General features: G+C 40.8%; 2 protein-coding genes across 8 annotated transcripts in view; one reads left to right on the plus strand and one right to left on the minus strand.

Annotated features, from left to right (window-relative positions):
- The first annotated feature begins 332 nt into the window (after window positions 1-332).
- On the plus strand, window positions 333-3,909 carry ckmb (creatine kinase, muscle b). The gene is made up of 7 exons (XM_017694823.1): window positions 333-435; window positions 1,582-1,791; window positions 2,034-2,188; window positions 2,297-2,429; window positions 2,606-2,901; window positions 3,095-3,284; window positions 3,398-3,909. Exons 2-7 carry the CDS (start codon window positions 1,602-1,604, stop codon window positions 3,574-3,576), a joined length of 1,143 nt encoding a protein of 380 aa, XP_017550312.1. The 5' UTR covers window positions 333-435; window positions 1,582-1,601; the 3' UTR covers window positions 3,577-3,909.
- A 348-nt stretch (window positions 3,910-4,257) lies between these two features.
- The window catches only part of mark4 (microtubule affinity regulating kinase 4), a 56,598-nt gene continuing 43,430 nt past the window's right edge, over window positions 4,258-17,425 (minus strand). The window contains exons 15-19 of one of the 7 annotated variants that reach the window (XM_017694815.2): window positions 13,950-14,225; window positions 12,543-12,625; window positions 9,770-9,814; window positions 9,415-9,448; window positions 4,258-7,682 (exon numbers count right to left, since the gene is read on the minus strand). In XM_017694815.2, coding sequence (XP_017550304.1) covers window positions 7,349-7,682; window positions 9,415-9,448; window positions 9,770-9,814; window positions 12,543-12,625; window positions 13,950-14,225 — 772 coding nt within the window. In that variant the 3' untranslated portion in view covers window positions 4,258-7,348. The remainder of the gene's footprint in view (window positions 7,683-9,414; window positions 9,449-9,769; window positions 9,815-12,542; window positions 12,626-13,949; window positions 14,226-17,425) is intronic. The other 6 variants (XM_017694820.2, XM_017694816.2, XM_017694818.2 and 3 more) reach the window with 6 other exon arrangements.

Consider the following 17,425-nt stretch of genomic DNA (forward strand, 5'->3'; position numbering starts at 1 on the left):
AAAAATTATATTTTAAAGATAAAAGACTTGTTTGAAAATATTCATGAGCTACATAGATGCCTAAACACTTCTGAATCCTTTTAGACAGGAAGTACGCTTTCGCTCTGAATGATTGTCTCAGAGCTTATTTCTCCCTCACATAAGTCTCTCAACCACTGAACACACGGGGACAGGCCACTGTTAAGGGGTGGGGACAGCTGTCCCCCCTTCTCGGGTGTTGTAATGTAGGTTCTTTCCTTTTAGAACCTAAACCTGCTATCAGGGAGCACTAATCTCCAATAGGCTGAGAGCATGCACGCACAGAGCAGCCAATGGGCATTAAGCATCTGGGTATATAAACCAAGGTCTGACATCTTGCAAAGTTGGGCAACCCCTACATTGGCTTTGGTGGACAGGATCTGATCCCAAGGACTGTTACCTCTTTCTCACGTGCAGGTAATCATAACTGTGGCTCTACGGATCAAAACGGGTGGGAAATGGGGAACAAACATGAAACGTTCCTGAAAAAAAGGCACAGTTAAAGGAAAGATTTTTACATTTAAGTACTGTTGCCTTAAAAGTAGTAAGCAGTTTTCAGGAAAAAATGGCCAAAATCTCACCAGTAGTTTGGACTCTCAGGATGCAATTATTTGAAGGCATCTGCATTTTTCTGGAGTTCCTGTTGTGGAGTTTTAAAATAAAAGAAAATTCAGTCGTGCGCCGTCGGTGCCGATGCTTTTTACTCATGTAGTGAATAATATGTAATGGTTGCAAGGATTTAGGGGCATTGAAATTGATTATAACTGGGTTTCATTCTACACAAACATCTCAGATCTGCATGTAGAGGTCTTTGTCTAAGGCTAAATTAGCTGTGGGGGACACCTGTTGCACAAGGTCAGCTGTTGTGGCAAAAGGGCACAGTTGCAGGACTGATTTAGAGTTTGGTTGAAAGGCAATGAGAGGATCCTCTTTGAAACATAAGTGTTGCGGAATTAAGTAAGGAGTGTGCTGACCGATAACTAATTATATATAACAGATGAGCCTTGGTTTTAAATTCAGTGAAATTCTGCATGTGGTAATTTGCTCAGGTTACAGTACTAAACTAACTTTTAACGAAATGTTGCCATTACCATTGTGAGTACAGGTAGAATAAGCTTTCTCACATGAACAAGCTCTAACTTTGGTGTGGACATGCATACATGCCACCCCCATGGAAATAAGAGAAGTGCATGGTCTATCTGGAGTGAGAGTTTGGCAGACATGCTAAAAATATCTTGTGAAGTCTGATACATATAAGTATGCAGGCCATGCCCCCCACCACTTTATGCAGAAATATGAAGCAGTGGTTACAGTTAGCCAGTCACCTAGTTACTATGAGACCAGGGTTCACAGACAATACAAAACATTTCACTTGTGACAGCTAGGAATAGCCCTGAACTGCTATTAGCATTCTGCTCTCGCTCTAACAAGCTTAGCATGTCCTTTCTGCTGAAAGTAGTATGGTTATTTCTCAGAGTGCAGAAGAGCTTTCAGATGTTAGCTGGGTTACAGAGGGATAAAACATTAACAGCTACACCGTCTCTTAATTTTGTATCTCAACAGATCATCTAAAAAGTGCAATCATGGCTAAGAACTGCCACAACGACTATAAAATGAAGTTCTCTCTGGAGGAGGAGTACCCTGACCTCTCTCAGCACAACAACCACATGGCCAAGGCACTGACCAAGGACATCTATGACAAGCTGAGGAGCAAGTCTACCCCAAGTGGCTTCACTCTGGATGACGTCATCCAGACCGGTGTGGACAACCCTGGTAAGAAGGCCTACAAAAAAAAAAAAGCAAGAAAACATTTTAGCAATGCACTGTATCTGGTGAAAGCTCATCAGCACCCCAGTTGAGGAACTTTGCTATAAAACTACTATCATTCATTCTAGTTTTGAGTTACTAGAAAATACTTTGATCAAATCCCAGGGAAAAAGACAGAGTTCAAGCCAAGTCCATTTCAAAAGCATGCTTCATGACTCACACATCCACATTTTCCTCACTGTTTCCAGGCCACCCCTTTATCATGACTGTCGGCTGCGTTGCCGGTGATGAGGAGTCCTATGAGGTCTTCAAGGATCTCCTTGACCCAGTCATCTCCGACCGTCATGGTGGCTACAAGCCCACTGACAAGCACAAGACTGATCTGAACTGGGAAAACCTGAAGGTATAGAAAAATTCCATTATCACAATCATTCACATAACCATTTCTTGTTTGGTTCAGAGGATAAGAAAATCTTAGATGGCTGAAGAATAACCTTCTTCCCTTGTGCAGGGTGGTGATGATCTTGACCCCAACTATGTTCTGAGCAGCCGTGTGCGTACTGGCCGCAGCATCAAGGGATTCACCCTGCCCCCCCACAACAGCCGTGGCGAGCGCAGAGCTGTGGAGAAGCTGTCCATTGAGGGTGAGTCTTGGTCACTGAACTTGAAGGACACTTCAACTCCTCGCTTTCATAATTACATAACCTATACATTAGTTTCATAGTGCCTACTAAATAATTCACAAACTGAGGACATTCCCACTCATAAGCAGAAGCTCTGAGCCTAGCCAACCTTGCTTTGGTCTTCTTACCCCTCACAGCTCTGGCCAGCCTGGATGGTGAGTTAAAGGGCAAGTACTACCCCCTGAAGGACATGACCGACAAGGAGCAGGAGCAGCTGATCGCTGACCACTTCCTGTTTGACAAGCCTGTCTCTCCCCTGCTGCTGGCTGCTGGCATGGCCCGTGACTGGCCTGATGCAAGAGGAATCTGGCACAACGACAACAAGACCTTCCTGGTCTGGGTAAACGAGGAGGACCATCTCCGTGTCATCTCCATGCAGAAGGGTGGCAACATGAAGGAGGTCTTCAAGAGGTTCTGCGTTGGTCTCCAGAGGGTAAGAACTTTTGTGAACATGGATTGAACCTAGTCTTGGAATAAACTTGCGTCAACTGTCTTACTCCATTAAAAAAATCATTTATACTAGTTATGCAGTCTGAAAAAGTGGCCCTTACTACATAATCATGTTTGCTAGTATGCTAAAGTGTGTCCCTAAAATTGATGTCCATCTCTGATACAATCTGATACAGATTGAGGAAATCTTCAAGAAGCACAACCATGGATTCATGTGGAATGAGCATCTTGGTTACATCCTTACCTGCCCATCTAACCTGGGTACTGGCCTGCGTGGTGGTGTGCACGTCAAGCTGCCCAAGCTCAGCACACACGCCAAGTTTGAGGAGATTCTGACCAGACTCCGTCTGCAGAAGCGTGGCACAGGTACACTTAAAACCAGCCAAGTTCAATGCTAAGCTGATTCTCAACTCAACTTCATTTGTCCTTACATTGATAGACTATCAATTTGACCTTCCTTCTTTACTTGCTCTGTACAGGTGGTGTGGACACTGCTTCCGTCGGTGGTGTGTTTGACATCTCCAACGCTGACCGTCTGGGTTCCTCCGAAGTGGCGCAGGTGCAGCTTGTGGTCGACGGTGTGAAGCTCATGATTGAGATGGAGAAGAAGCTGGAGAAGGGCGAGTCCATCGACGGCATGATCCCTGCCCAGAAGTAAAGTGGAAATAGTGCTTTGTTTTTGTTTTGTATTCATTCTTATGAGAAACCTTGGCATCACGCAGGAAAAATGCTCTCGTCTGACTTTTCCAAGAGACTCTCCTCCCTGCTCCCTCTCATTCTTCCTTTTTAATCCTTTCTCTCTATCCTGTCGCCTTCAACTTTTTCTTTTGCCCTCCTTTTTACTGTCACCCTTACCATCTTTCCCGTTCTTTCTGTAACATCTTGGGATCAAATCACCGCATAGCCTGGGAACTCTGACTATGCTGTCTTCACCTAAACATTTTTTTGGTTGTACAAATTGAGTAAATAAAAAGCCCCATGTAACAATCAACCTCATGTGTTATGCTTCGTGCTTGTAGCTCATGTCACCTGGATAGATGGATGTGACTTTGTTTTACAGCAGCGGTCACCAACTAATATATTGGAGATCTACTTTTCTGCAGATTTTAGTTCCAACCTGCATCCAACATGCTCCTCATACCTACAGTAAAGGACCTGATCCAGGCAAAGAAGTTACTAAGCTGAAGCAGGTGTGGCAGACTGTGGTTGAAACTAGTCCACAGAACATAGATCTCCAGCACCAGGGTTGGTGACCACTGATTTACAGTGTTTTACAATCAGCTCATAAACAAATTCATTAAAAGGTTACACTTTTAGCGGTAAACACAAAGAGTGCAAATAAGTTTTAAACTCAGCGAGTTTATTCTTCTGTCACTTCAGACGTTCCCCTTTCCGTACATTTAAAGGCAAAAAATAATAATAATAAAATCTAGAACTTTCAAAAGAACAAAACTAAATTCAATCATAATTTAACTTTTTTTTTCTACACAATTATACATTTTGAAGTAGTCAGTTAGCTTTGCAGGAGCAGAAGAGACAGTATGTGGTGATTTATCCATGATTGCTAGTCCAAACCGTAGATACTGAGAACCTGCAAAAACATTAAGCAAAATAGTGGGCTTGAAATGTTGGTCGTTGTTAAAGGGTGAAGACTCAGTAAACTGTGGATCAGAAAAAATGCCTCTTTCTTGGTCAGGATGACTAAAACTTCTTAATCTGGTGTCAATACATGCCATTTGCCAGCAGGGAATCAGATTTTGTCAAAACACTTAATATCTTTTTTGACTGTTTCAAAGACTATCCAACATTTATAAACCAACATCCATCCAAAAATTTTTTTCTCAAAAATAAAAGCATCACATGCTTTTTTTCCCCTAGGACTGACCCCACTCACCCACTGACTCTCCACAAACACACTTTCTGCTGGATCAGAGTGACCTTTTTTCCAAATCCTGACTGGGATCATAAGAAGTCACACATAATTCCAATGCTTGTTCAAACAGTAAGCTTTTAACTTGACTAAATTCCTTTGAACCAGACTCTGCTGGTATTTCCGCACAATCTACAGCAAAGTTTTAACCTGAACATCTATTAGTTCTTATGGTTTGCACACAGTTTCAAAAATAACATAAATATGCTGACCTAGTTGCAGAAGCCATTGGAAACACGATGTTTATACAACTGTGAATCGTTCATACTGCCATATGAAATCAGCAATGTGCCAAGTCATTAACGTAGTAGACAGGTCGGACTGTATGAAAGTTGGTACATTCTGCAATGTACCCAGGTAAACAGATCCTGCACCTTGCATTAAGTGATTATCTCACAGATCTCTGAGCACGGAACATACAGCTGCAATGGTTCAGGTCAATTAACTATATGCAGTTCAATTCAATTCAATTCAATTCAATTCAATTCAATTCAATATCACTATTATAGATCACTAGTGAACAGCAAGCGAAGCAAATCTAGATTTTACAGTCACGTTTATATCAGAAAGACAGAATTGGCTTTAGTGTGTTTTTTTTTTTTTTCTTCAAACAACAAAAACTGGGATGTGGAATTTGACACAGTAATAGCTCGTTTATATACAATTCAGAAGAATTTCGGATCTCTTCCAGGTGATGCGGTTGTGGCTCATAACAAAAACAATGACATTTTCAATATTTTGCAAATCGCTTAATCAAATCTTGGCCCACACATTTCTACAGATAGCCCTTGTGCCTTAGCAAACCCAGAATGGTGCTCATAGGAACAGTACAGCTATAGTTATCCTTAATGAAGGACTTAATGAAGGATACCTGGTGGTTTGTCCATCTTTACAACACCCTAGCATTACTAAAATGATCCATTACAAACAGTAATTATGACAGTGTTTTAAAGGGGCCTTTTGGGCTAAAAATACAAACAAAGTCATTTACAACAAACAGTACTGAGAACATATCACAGGATAATTTGGCAGACAAATGTTAGCACCCCAACATTTCTTGTCACATTATCAAAAATAGTACTTCAACGACTGCTAGATGACTTCAAGGCTACGACTAGACTTGCACATTCCGGGGTTTCTTACAAATGTTGTACTAATAAATTTCGCACAGTGCAGGGAGCTCTGCTAGAGAGATGTTTTCTTCTTTAGGGTCATTTGCTATATCAAATTGGTGATGAACAGCAGTCTTATGTCCATTTAGCAGGGTCCTCTTTTGGCCAGGTGACAGGCTTTTTACCAGCTAAAATACAGGAGAAAAGGAGTGTTGGCTTGGCTGGACAGGTGCATTGTACCATTTAAGGGGAAATTACAGTTAAAAAAAAAGTGGTGCTCACTCAACTCTAAAGTGCTACTGTATGATAATGGAGGATGTACAACAGAAAAACAACTGCTGAAACGCAGGAAAGAAAAAAAAACCCACAAAAGGCTACACACTGTAAGTGGCTCAGAAAAGCAGCCATTGCTAATCTCCCAAACAGGTCTAGACAGCTTTTATTCCCATTAGACAGACTCTTACACCTGTAATTAGGCAGCTTTTCACATGGAAAAACGTTAATACAAAAGATGTAAGAGAACCCACAGTCCGCAGTTCTTCAGGACATCTGTTTTAGAACCGAAGCTGTGAGTTTCATATGAAAAGGAAAAAAATGGAATTTTGCAACTGACCCTCTTGCTAGATGCAAGTAAATGAAAAAGTCAACTAAATAGCAGCTGTTCAAAGGAAATGATATGAAAGGCTGAGACACTGTGGTATTTCTGGAAAAAACTGGAATAGAAAACAACTTGGCTAAAACACCCGGTAAAAATCAGCGGGAAAGAGGGGTGTTCTCTCAGCAGGACGTGTGTGTGTGTGTGTGGCAGGCACAAGGCTCTCCGCATTTGCGTGTATTTCAGAGTCCATATAAGAGTCTGTTTGAGCTGCGAGGAGGTGGGGGTGGGCTTTGGCTTTGTGGAGTGGGAGGTTCCTCCTAAGGGTGTAAAAATGCATCTGAAAGGGGCGATTCAACTGCATCGATTTTAGAACAATGATTACAATTAATTATAACATTATCCCCATATATTGTAATATTAATTGTGACAATTATGAATTATAATAATATGAATACACTATAGAAATTAGGAATACTAACACATTAACAGGCCATTCTATATTAGTATTCGTATGTATTTTATATTACTATATGCATGCAATGAATGTTTTTTTTTTTCAGTGCTGTGTAAATAGTTCCTCCATTCACATTTAGGTTTTAAATTTAATGTTTGAACAGAATCCTGAATCGTACCAAAATAACTGAACTGAATTAAACTGGAAATGGTTTCCTAAAGAATCATTACCCAGCCCACAAGGTCACACATTTACACCCCTGGTTTCTCTGCCTCCCACCAGTCATTCCGTCCCATGCTCTTGCCCGTCCCCTCCCTTCCACCCCCTCTGTGGCCCTTAGAGTTCCAGCTCTTTGGACACTTTGGTGGCGATGTCCCGGAAGGCAAGCGGCGCCCCCCACAGACGTCTGAAGCGGACGCCGCTGGTCTCGTTGGGGCCGGCAGGTAGGTGGCATACCTCGGCCTCAAAGGCCACTCTTGAGCCGGCGGCGCCATGCGTGCAGGACAGCAGGAAGGGTCCAGCCTGGTGTACCTGACAACCACAGCCCTGTGCCGCCTCCCGCAGTGCCGACACCACCTCCGCAGGGTCCCGCGGGCTCCGCACCCTCACATCCCAGCCGCATCGGGGGGTCCGGGGCTCTGCCGCTTTTTGATGCCCAGATAGATGGCGACTGCAAGGGAGTGAGGGATTTGAGGTGTGGATGAGCAATGGAAGTGGAATAATGGAGATAAAGGGGTGAGGTGATGTGCATGTGGGTAAGTGAGTGAATGAGAGGGGAGGGGAGAAAGAAATAGATTAAAAACATGCAAAGTAAAACAATGCAGTCATTTTTTTTTAAATATGCCAGTTGTCTTGAGTGAATACTTCACAGTGAATGGATAAATAGAACAATGAAAGTCCAAAAATTTAATCTGAATTAATTAACATGCATTTAAGTTTTTTATAATAAGTGTGACTAATAATAATAATCATCATACCACCAATGATACACATTTTACCTTTCAGTAGGAGTTCTTCAGAAGATGCTACACATTTGCGAGTACTTAATTTACCCTGACTAACATTAGGATATAATAAAACACTAAAAGGCTACTAGAGTACAGCAACATGATGTTTCAATGTGTATGATAACAAAATATTAGATATGTACTTCTTGCATATTTTAAAACTCCTATGTAGATTTTGGGGATCTGGAGACCACCAAACCTGCAGTTTTTTTCTCTCTGATGGAAATATTTAATTGAACACAATCTTGGAGGGAAAAAAAAAAACATTGGTTCTGCTTCAGACTTCTTCCCTGAGCGGATGAACTGAAAGAGGGATCATGTGTTGTGAGAATGTAAGTGAATGATCTATTGTCATCATATTTTCATCAGTATAATGTTGATTTTGCTTATGAAACTTAGCCTAGACATTGAACCAGACCTTCTTGAGTGTGTCCATATGAAATTAATATGTAAGGACATGTGACATAGTCAGAAAAAAAAAAATCAGATCTGAAAATCAGATCAAAATCAGATCTGACACCTCTAACCTTTAAATGATTAATTCAGGCTATACAGGGTGACTTGCAGCAGTTCATGTACATCATATTTTAGTATGTTCATGTTCTTCTGACTCAACAATTGCTACTTATTTCAAATTTAACAACAAAAAATAACTTGTATAGCTTTAAGTATTAGACAGTTACAGTATTTATGCCTAAATATACACATACATCCTCACAATTACCTTCATCAGCATCATGGACTCATGTCCTCAGTCACACAATACAGTACAATAATAACAGGCATGTTGCAACGTACTAGAGATGAGCATCATTCATTAAATTCCAGTGCACAGCATGTCCTTCAAACCATTCCAGGTTAATGGTAATGATTTTCTAAATGGATTTTCCGATGAATGTTTCATTTATGGGGTTCATACTTCAAGCAATATCCAAAAGTAGAGGATACTGCTCTGTGAATCGAACACTGTTACAGGTTAAAAGGGGCAGGGGCAGATGAGGGGAGGGAGTCTATTCTAAAATATTTAATAGTTAGTGCACACCACAAAACGTGCACACAGTCTCGCCACACAGAAAAGTAGTCGCATGTCCCCTTGCACTAATGACAGCGTGAATCCTGTCAGGTAAGGATTACACTAGTCTATGGAGACAGTACCCCTACAGTGTCAATGTTGCATTCTGTTCCGATATGAAGCTCAAAGTTAGTGGAAGAATGGACAGAAAGAGAGAGACTGGTACAACCTTTACCCGATTGATGCTGTCATTATGGAAACTGGGTGCTTAGTGAAATATTGGAAAAGAAATTATGCATGCGACTAATTTTGTTGCCTGGGGAGCTTTTATGTATATGTATATTTCTGAACTACATGGGGACCAAGCACGTGTTAGAAGTTACCTGTTGTTTTTAACCTGATTTTTTGCTTCTGGGGCTTTGGAAAGGGAGTGGAGAGAATCAGTTTGAATAGTTAGAGCCAGTTTTGCACACATAGGTTTCACCTAGTCTGAATGTTACACCGTCAGTAGAGATCCATTTACCATATTCAAACTGTGCTCAGAAAACTGGCCCTTAAAATAAAGGAAATGCTCAATACTGTGGTAAAAATTTTATTAATGCAGTTATATTCATTTCAGCATTGAACTTAAGGTCTGAATTAAAAAATAAATTTACTATATTAAAAAAAATCTAGATTATAGGTGTTGCTGCATAATTTTGTCTGATAGGAATGAAAAAGGTAAAATGTGACACTCACCTTGTGACCGGAGATCTGCAGACTCTCTCAGGTTCGTCTGTGACCCTCAAGAAGAAGACAAAGGTTCGTGTTAGGAATCAGCTGACAGGCAGCAAAACAAGCATTTCTCACCCTGCCCTCTTCAATAAACAGACCGATCAAGAAGTATACAGCTAAAAAGCATCAGGGCCACAGTAACACCCCTACAACAGCAAACCAAACAAAATCACCACTATACAACATTAAAAATAGCAAAATACAAACTAACACTGGGTCATCAATCAGTGTATCTGGGAAGATTCACATGCATTTCACATCATCACAGCACACAGACGCCAACAGAACAATAGAATGAACTAACAGCAATCTACTTAAAAATATTAACAGTAAATGTATGTATAGTGATGCTGTAATTATGTTTTGCTTTTCTTTATGATTTTGGGTATGACAGCTGAAAACACTCCTAAATGAATCAGTCAAGTCTATATTAATAATATATTTTTAACAAAACTGAACTGAAATGTATTTGCTTCATTAGCATTTGCATGTTACAGAGCAAAAACATAAGTTTACAGTTGCACATATGCAATTTCGCTTGCTGCCACTTGGGTGCGGCAGTGCTCAAAGCAACATTTATGAGCATTCAGCAAACATGACACAGCAAAAGTCTCTACATGCCCTTGTTCTCTTGACTCTGGACAGGTTAACTCTACAGAGACATTTATAAGCTCTCTGGCCATTGCTGTATGCAGAGGAAGCAGATGTGCCTGGCCACCATGATTAGCCTCAAGCTGTGAATGGGATCCTAATGAAGACAGAAAGCTGGTTACACAACTAATCCAGATTTAGACTGGACATTGGAAACCGTCTTCGGTCTTGTCAAAGTACACCAAATTTAGCACTCTTGTGGTGGCATGACAACATACAGAGGCCATCTGCAATAGCACATTCAAGGTCATGTATTATTTGAATAACATCATGACTGTGGGGATATACTGTACCCGCCTGTTGTTATTTGCGATAACACACAACCGCTTGTGTTCTATTGATTTTAACAACAGTTCTGCACAATAAATAAAAAAGTATGAGCATTGTATCAGATGGGCTTCAACAGAGACATTACAAAGGAGGAGACAGATAATTGGCTAAAATGAATGGGAAAGCTTGTAAGAGAGTTTGATTACAAGCCCCATCCTTCAATAAAATGAGCCAATCAGCTTGTTGTTTAAGCTGCAAGCAGAAAAAGCCCCCCTTTGTTGTAGACATCTGTGCAAGCACAGTAGCCAAAAAAAAAAAAAAAGCTGAAAATTTGTTTGTGTGTGTGTTATTTTAACCAAATGCTGATTTATGCTGTTTTGGTCTGATTTTGTCTGTGATTTCAAATGTGTATTTTTAACATTAATATGGCTTTTGGTTCCTGTTTTAACTCTCTCACCATTAAAACAGAGTGGAGCCTGGTTTTGTATGAGTGGAAATACAAGCCCCATGGCATTGCCAAGGCCGCCGTCAAGTGAACTTTCCTATAATCACTTTGGCTTTAATATTAGCTAAAAAATAGTTGCCTTTTTCATTACTGAAACTAGATAAATTACACAGAACTGTAGCTATCAAAAATGCCCCTAGAGAAAAAAAGCAAAAAAGCTCAATTCTATGTTAAAAAATATGAGCTAATATGGGATGAATGACGCCAGGGACAAATTGTCCCAAGTTGTCAAAATGTACCTACCATATTGTGTACTTATAGGAAGGTCCCGATATAAAACTTTAAGAAGAATATTTTGATAAATGACCTTACCAGAAATGCTACCACCATTAGAACTATGGGTAGGACAGTTTATTTAGTAATCTCTTAAGAGAGTAAGCAGTAATATAACGCTGAGCCTATATAATACACTCAAATTAGGGTTGAATTAACATTAAAACCACAAAATGTTAGGAGAAACTTGGTTAGCCGCGTGACAATGATATGCACATACGCAGTAATCTCGCTCAATGGGTAGGATAATTTGTAAAAGCTCACTTTGGGCAATGATGCATTGGGAATTTGATGTAGACCTGCTGTCCCACCCTTCTTCAGATTCTGACCAAATGAGCTGCAGGTCAAATATAGTCAAATACAAGTTATCTAATGTGTCCATTTTCTGTTTTTATATAGGCTGAAGTGCAACAGTAGCTTTAGCATAAATGGAGCCATACATAGCAACCAGTATAGCACAGTTGTCACAAATAACAGTAGGGGTAGAACACTTCATGCCAATCAGACTGCCACTGGCACTAACTGTTGTATAAAGTCTCTAAGGTTGACCAAAAGGACATTAAGTAGGGGGATGACTTTAAAGTTTTATGGTTTAATAAAGTTTTTCACAAGGGAGCCACATGATGAATTATGACATAACCTGGGTCAAGTCTGGAATTCCTCCTGTGAATGAGTGGCGAGTGCGGGAGAATGAGGAGAGTAAACATGAACACAGCAGATGAATGCAGTGCTATGGTAGAGAGTGCCCCTTGGTAACCAAACACAATTAGGCTTGGAAGCCATCTGCATCAAGCTTGAAGCCACTGAGAACATTTTGACCTCTAAAAATGCAGCGGATGGTGTCACATGCATTTCTACCGCACTTCCTTTTGTGTTTGAAAGCTCTTCTGGTAATGGCCACAAGGGGGAGCTCTACCCAGCTCCAGTAGTGCAAGAAGAGAACAGGCAGTGAGGATGGGATGCTGGCAGGCAGTGAAGGTGGCCAGGTGGATAGAAGGTGGAAACGAAAAGGGTGGAAAGATGGGAAAGAAGACTTACTAACTGTTTTCGATCCATGTGGCAGAGGGCAGCCCGAGACGGACTTGTTTGAGCTCTGACGCTTAGAGGGGTCAAGAGTGACCCTAGGAAATGGAGAGGGGAAAGAGGAAAGCATGACAGAAAGAGACAGAAAGAAAGAAAGAGAAAAAGGCAGGAAGATTGACAGAGAAATAAGACTGCAGCTGAAGACTGGCAAGGAAAAAAATATAGAGCACCCAACCTCAGCCAGGACTAAAGAAGAAAGGGATATGTGGGGATTCAGGGGTTAGAAGCTCTTGGTTAAAGTTAATGCAGGAAGAGTTAATGCAGACCTATGCAAAGTTGGCTTTAAAAAAAGGAGCACATCTGAAGCACTTTGCAATGAAAAGGCATCATAAGGTCAACTGAGCTATAGCACTGAACATGAACTCTTTGGTAAGAGTAGTGTGAAGAGTTGGTGGTTAACCAAATCCTAGGGAAAAAATCTTTCAAAGAACAAACCTGAGATTTAACTGGTCAAGTATGATGAAGTCAAAATAGTTAGGAAAGATATTTAGTAATCTATATGAGTCTCAATACCTTTAGTTATCTTTCACTGAGCCAAGCTTGTGGGTATACGGATTACTGTGGTCATAAGAGACCATAAAAAAAAATCTTTCATTTTTTATTTATACCACTGGAAAACAGCAGCTCCCTGATACATTATAATACATTTAATCACATAACCGCTGAAAATCAAATAGAAAGTTAAATCAATGTTAGAGAACATGTTTAGCATTTTTCATAAATCCACTGTTTTGTAGATACAAAGGTCCCATTACAATACGTTTTCGTAAACATGCCCTTGCCAACTTTCACCCAGCACTCAGACCTTTGTTATACAAGTTCCTCTAAGAACTCATCTAAGACTTCACTTGTAGTAAAAAAGGCCAAGTGGACGAGGCTATGTTAAAGCTGGTTTTGAAACAGGTGGAAGCTTTTCTTACTACAACAATAATAAGATCTGAAATGATTCTTCTGGTACATTTGTGCTCAGGAAAGAGCATTAATGAGTTTATTATGGATCCAGCAGAGCATTACTCCTCATTGCACACTAATGAACATTTCGCCTTCGCCTGTGTCAAAATTTAGATCCAAGAAATTCATTTCATTTCTATTCATTTGACTTTTTTACGTTTCACTCAACAATTGGTAAAGAAGCGAAAGGAAACTCGATCATCGATTAGTGGGACTCCCAAGAGACTGCCAAGAGCCTGTGTAATAGTCGAATGAACAGGGTTACATGGGCATACAGTTATGCTACTGAAAGCAGAGAAAATATTCCAGATGAACTGTTCACACTTTGTGAGAACAAAGTGACAATGAAGACTCCCACTCTGAGAATGGCAACTGTCTGTGTTCAGGACGTGACCTGTTCTCTCCTCTTACCTGCGGGTAAGCTTGGAGGTGAGTTTGCTGAAGAGGTTGGAGCTGGCACGGCTGCGTACATGGGGCAGGGGGCTGGCATCGTGGGAAAGAGTGGGGGAGGTGGGCGGAGCATGGGTAGGGGTCCGGCGCTCTCGGAGCTGACCCCCATGGAAGGTGCTGCGGACGGTGGAGCCTCGGGTCAGGCGGGAACGCTCCGCCGATGAGGAAGTGGCAACCCCCGCCCCGGCGATGCTGTGGGTGGAGGGGGAGGCCGGAGGTAAACGGTGTGAGAGTGAGCTGTGGAGAGAACAAGAAAATGACATTGTATAAATCACTTATGCTGTGTGTTATCATTGGCAAATTTGTTGTAGATATAAGTGAAACTACACACAAAGCAGGCAATTATTTTTTCAGAAAATGCAGTTCCACTGTTCCACAGACCAATGTTGGGATTCTTTAAACCCCTTGTAGCAACTGTAAGGCATTTGGGCATGGTGACCTGCGTTGATGCTACAAAGTCCCAATCTACTTGCAATGATTGTCTATAGCTTGACATGATTAACCAACTGACTGACAAATAAACACTCATTCAAATAAAGCTATCAGTTATTACATGTTAACTTCTTTTGCATTCCCAATAAACATGGTTCATACTTGAATAGGTGGGTTATCATTCAAGTTGAGGAATGTTTCTGAACTGCATGCATGAAGGCGCAATAGGCGATGCTTCTGTTACACAGGACTATTTAAAAAAAAAAAAAAAACAGCAGTCAACTATAAATAGTGGTGTTCAGAAGCACTTTTTGACTTTTTTTTGACACACACACACACACACACACACATATACATATATACATACAGATATAAAGAGAGAGAGAGAGCGAGAGAGAGAGAGAGAGAGAGAGCGAGAGAGAGCGAGAGAGAGCGAGAGAGAGCGAGAGAGAGCGAGAGAGAGAGAGAGAGAGAGAGAGAGAGAGAGAGAGAGAGAGAGAGAGAGAGAGAGAGATGTGGTGGGCGGCGGCAGCTTTCAAAAGTACACTGAGCCAAAGCCAGCACCATTGAACAGTGTGTCAGTAATAAGTGAAGCTCAAAGTATCTGCATTTACTAATTATACAGAGTATCTGGATACATCTGAACATACACAATTTTTACAGAACATTTTTGGCATGTTTATTATATGAAAGACCATGCATGTATTACTGACTATACACCAATCAGGCATAACATTATGAGTTCCTCCTTGTTTTGAAGCTCATTGTCCATTTTATCAGCTCCACTTACTATACAGATGCACAATGTAGTTCTACAATTACAGACTGTAGTCCTTCTGTTTCTCTGCATACTTTGTTAGCCCCCTTTTACCCTGTTCTTCAGTGGTCAGGACCCCCATGGACCCTCACAGAGCAGGTACTATTTGAGTGGTGGATCATTCTCAGCACCACTGATGTGGTGGTGGTGTGTTAGTGTGTGTTGTGCTGATATGACTGGATCAGACAACATTGCTACTGGAGTTTTTAACACTGTGTCCACTCACTGTCCACTCTATTAGACACACCTGCGTTGTTGGCCCACCTTGTACATGTAAAGTCAGAGACGATAGCTCATCTCTTGCTGTACAGTATGAGCTAATCATCTTCTAGTCCTTCATTGGTGGTCACAGGATGCTGCCCACAGGATGCTGCTGGTTATTTTTGGTTGGTGGACTATTCTCAGTCCAGCAGTGACACTGAGGTGTTTAAAAATAGTCCACCAACCAAAAATAACCAGCAGCATCCTGTGACCACCAATTGGGCCAACAACGCAGGTGTGTCTAATAGAGTGGACAGTGAGTGTACACAGTGTTAAAAACTCCAGCAGCACTGCTGTGTCTGATCCACTCACACCAGTACAACACACACCACGTGAGTGTTACTGTAGTATTGAGAATGATCCACCACCCAAATAGTACCTGCTCTGTGAGGGTCCATGGGGGTCCTGACCACTGAGGAACAGGGTAAAAGGGGGCTAACAAAGTATACAGAGAAACAGGTGGACTACAGTCTGTAATTGTAGAACTACAAAGTGCACCTATGTAGTAAGTGGAGCTGATAAAATCATCAATGAGTGTAGAAACAAGGAGGTGGCCATAACATTATGTATGTAACTGATAACTTCATTTTTTGGGGTAAGATTTTAAGGTTGTTTATTTAAATGTTAAAATGATGGTCAGTGAAAAAAATAATTTCATCATCAAAGATAAAGTATATTCAATTCAACTAAAACACAAAAATGTTCAGCAACAGGGACAACAACAACAACAGGTTTTCAAGTGCTGAAGGCCTGGAGACCTTTCCCTTGACAAGAGACTCAGCTGCTCAAACCCAATCTCCACGTTTCTCGATGGGGTCTACCATGTTGTGTGATTTCATCAATGGTACATGACATACTGAGTGCAATAACAGGCCTGAGGCGATATGATCAGCTATCAGATCATACAGATGGGGCCCTCAGTGAGCCAGCGCTGCCTGAGTGCAGTTAAGCATGAACACACAGCACAGGATGCTGAGTCACCCAGCTATGAGATTTCACTCTCCCTGTCTCTCTCTTTCAATTTCTCTCTCTCTATTGCTTGCTTTTTCCATCTCTCCCTCTCTCTCTCTCTCTCTCTCTCTGAGCACAGAAACAGACAGTTGGGCCAAATTAAAGCTGAGCCTTTAGCTGAAAGCACACATGGCTGAACATCTGATCAGCAGAGTGCAAGTGAGGAGAACGCTGGGGGGTAAAGTGGAAAAAAAAAAACAGAACTTTTGTGGATTCTGCATTGATGTGGAGAACTACAACTGAGATATATGCACAGAAGAAGATATGGATAAGTTTTCACGACATACGATATGTCAGGATTTGTATTTGTTTTTGACATCTTATAAGCTGCAACAAAGTAGTGCCATAATTAATATCAATAATTATGAATATAATGATTTGTATTCAGCATTTCAAGCACCCCACTGCCCAAAATCCAATTAAAAGGACTGTTCAATGCTTTCTTTCTAATCAAAGACGCAGTTGGGAAGTACAGTTTAAGGAAACTAATTCCCATAGAAAATTTAAGGAAATAATACCATAAACACGCAAACCAATTTCAACAACTTTAACATGACGGCAGAATGTCTTTGCAGAATGTCTCAGACTATAAAAAAAAATTAAAAAATCTAGTTGTGTTTTTTTTGCACTGAATTCACAGAAGCTGTTATATAAGTAAATGAAGAAAAATATGAAACTCATGTGAATCTCACATTTTATTGATTACAGCGAACTGATTTTCTGCTGTAGTAGAACAGTAGGCTATGACAGCAGGAAGCAAGCAAAATTTGAATATGTGCAGAACAGCACAGGTTTGCCGTTCAGATCTACATGTAAATATGCATTATACACCATGGATTTATATCCATTATGGCTTTAGAAGGTGATTCAAATCTGAAACTGGATGGTTATAACAGGATGACATTTTAACCAGTAA

The sequence above is a fragment of the Pygocentrus nattereri genome, chromosome 17 (assembly GCF_015220715.1).
Source record: "Pygocentrus nattereri isolate fPygNat1 chromosome 17, fPygNat1.pri, whole genome shotgun sequence".
NCBI lineage: Eukaryota > Metazoa > Chordata > Actinopteri > Characiformes > Serrasalmidae > Pygocentrus > Pygocentrus nattereri.

What these genes read in the sequence shown, in the direction of transcription:
- ckmb (XM_017694823.1), top strand. Translation starts at nt 1,602, where the DNA reads ATGGCTAAGAACTGCCACAACGACTATAAAATGAAGTTCTCTCTGGAG. An exon ending in GACCGGTGTGGACAACCCTG is followed by an intron (nt 1,792 to 2,033) that starts GTAAGAAGGCCT and finishes CACTGTTTCCAG; the next exon opens with GCCACCCCTTTATCATGACT. An exon ending in TCTGCAGAAGCGTGGCACAG is followed by an intron (nt 3,285 to 3,397) that starts GTACACTTAAAA and finishes TGCTCTGTACAG; the next exon opens with GTGGTGTGGACACTGCTTCC.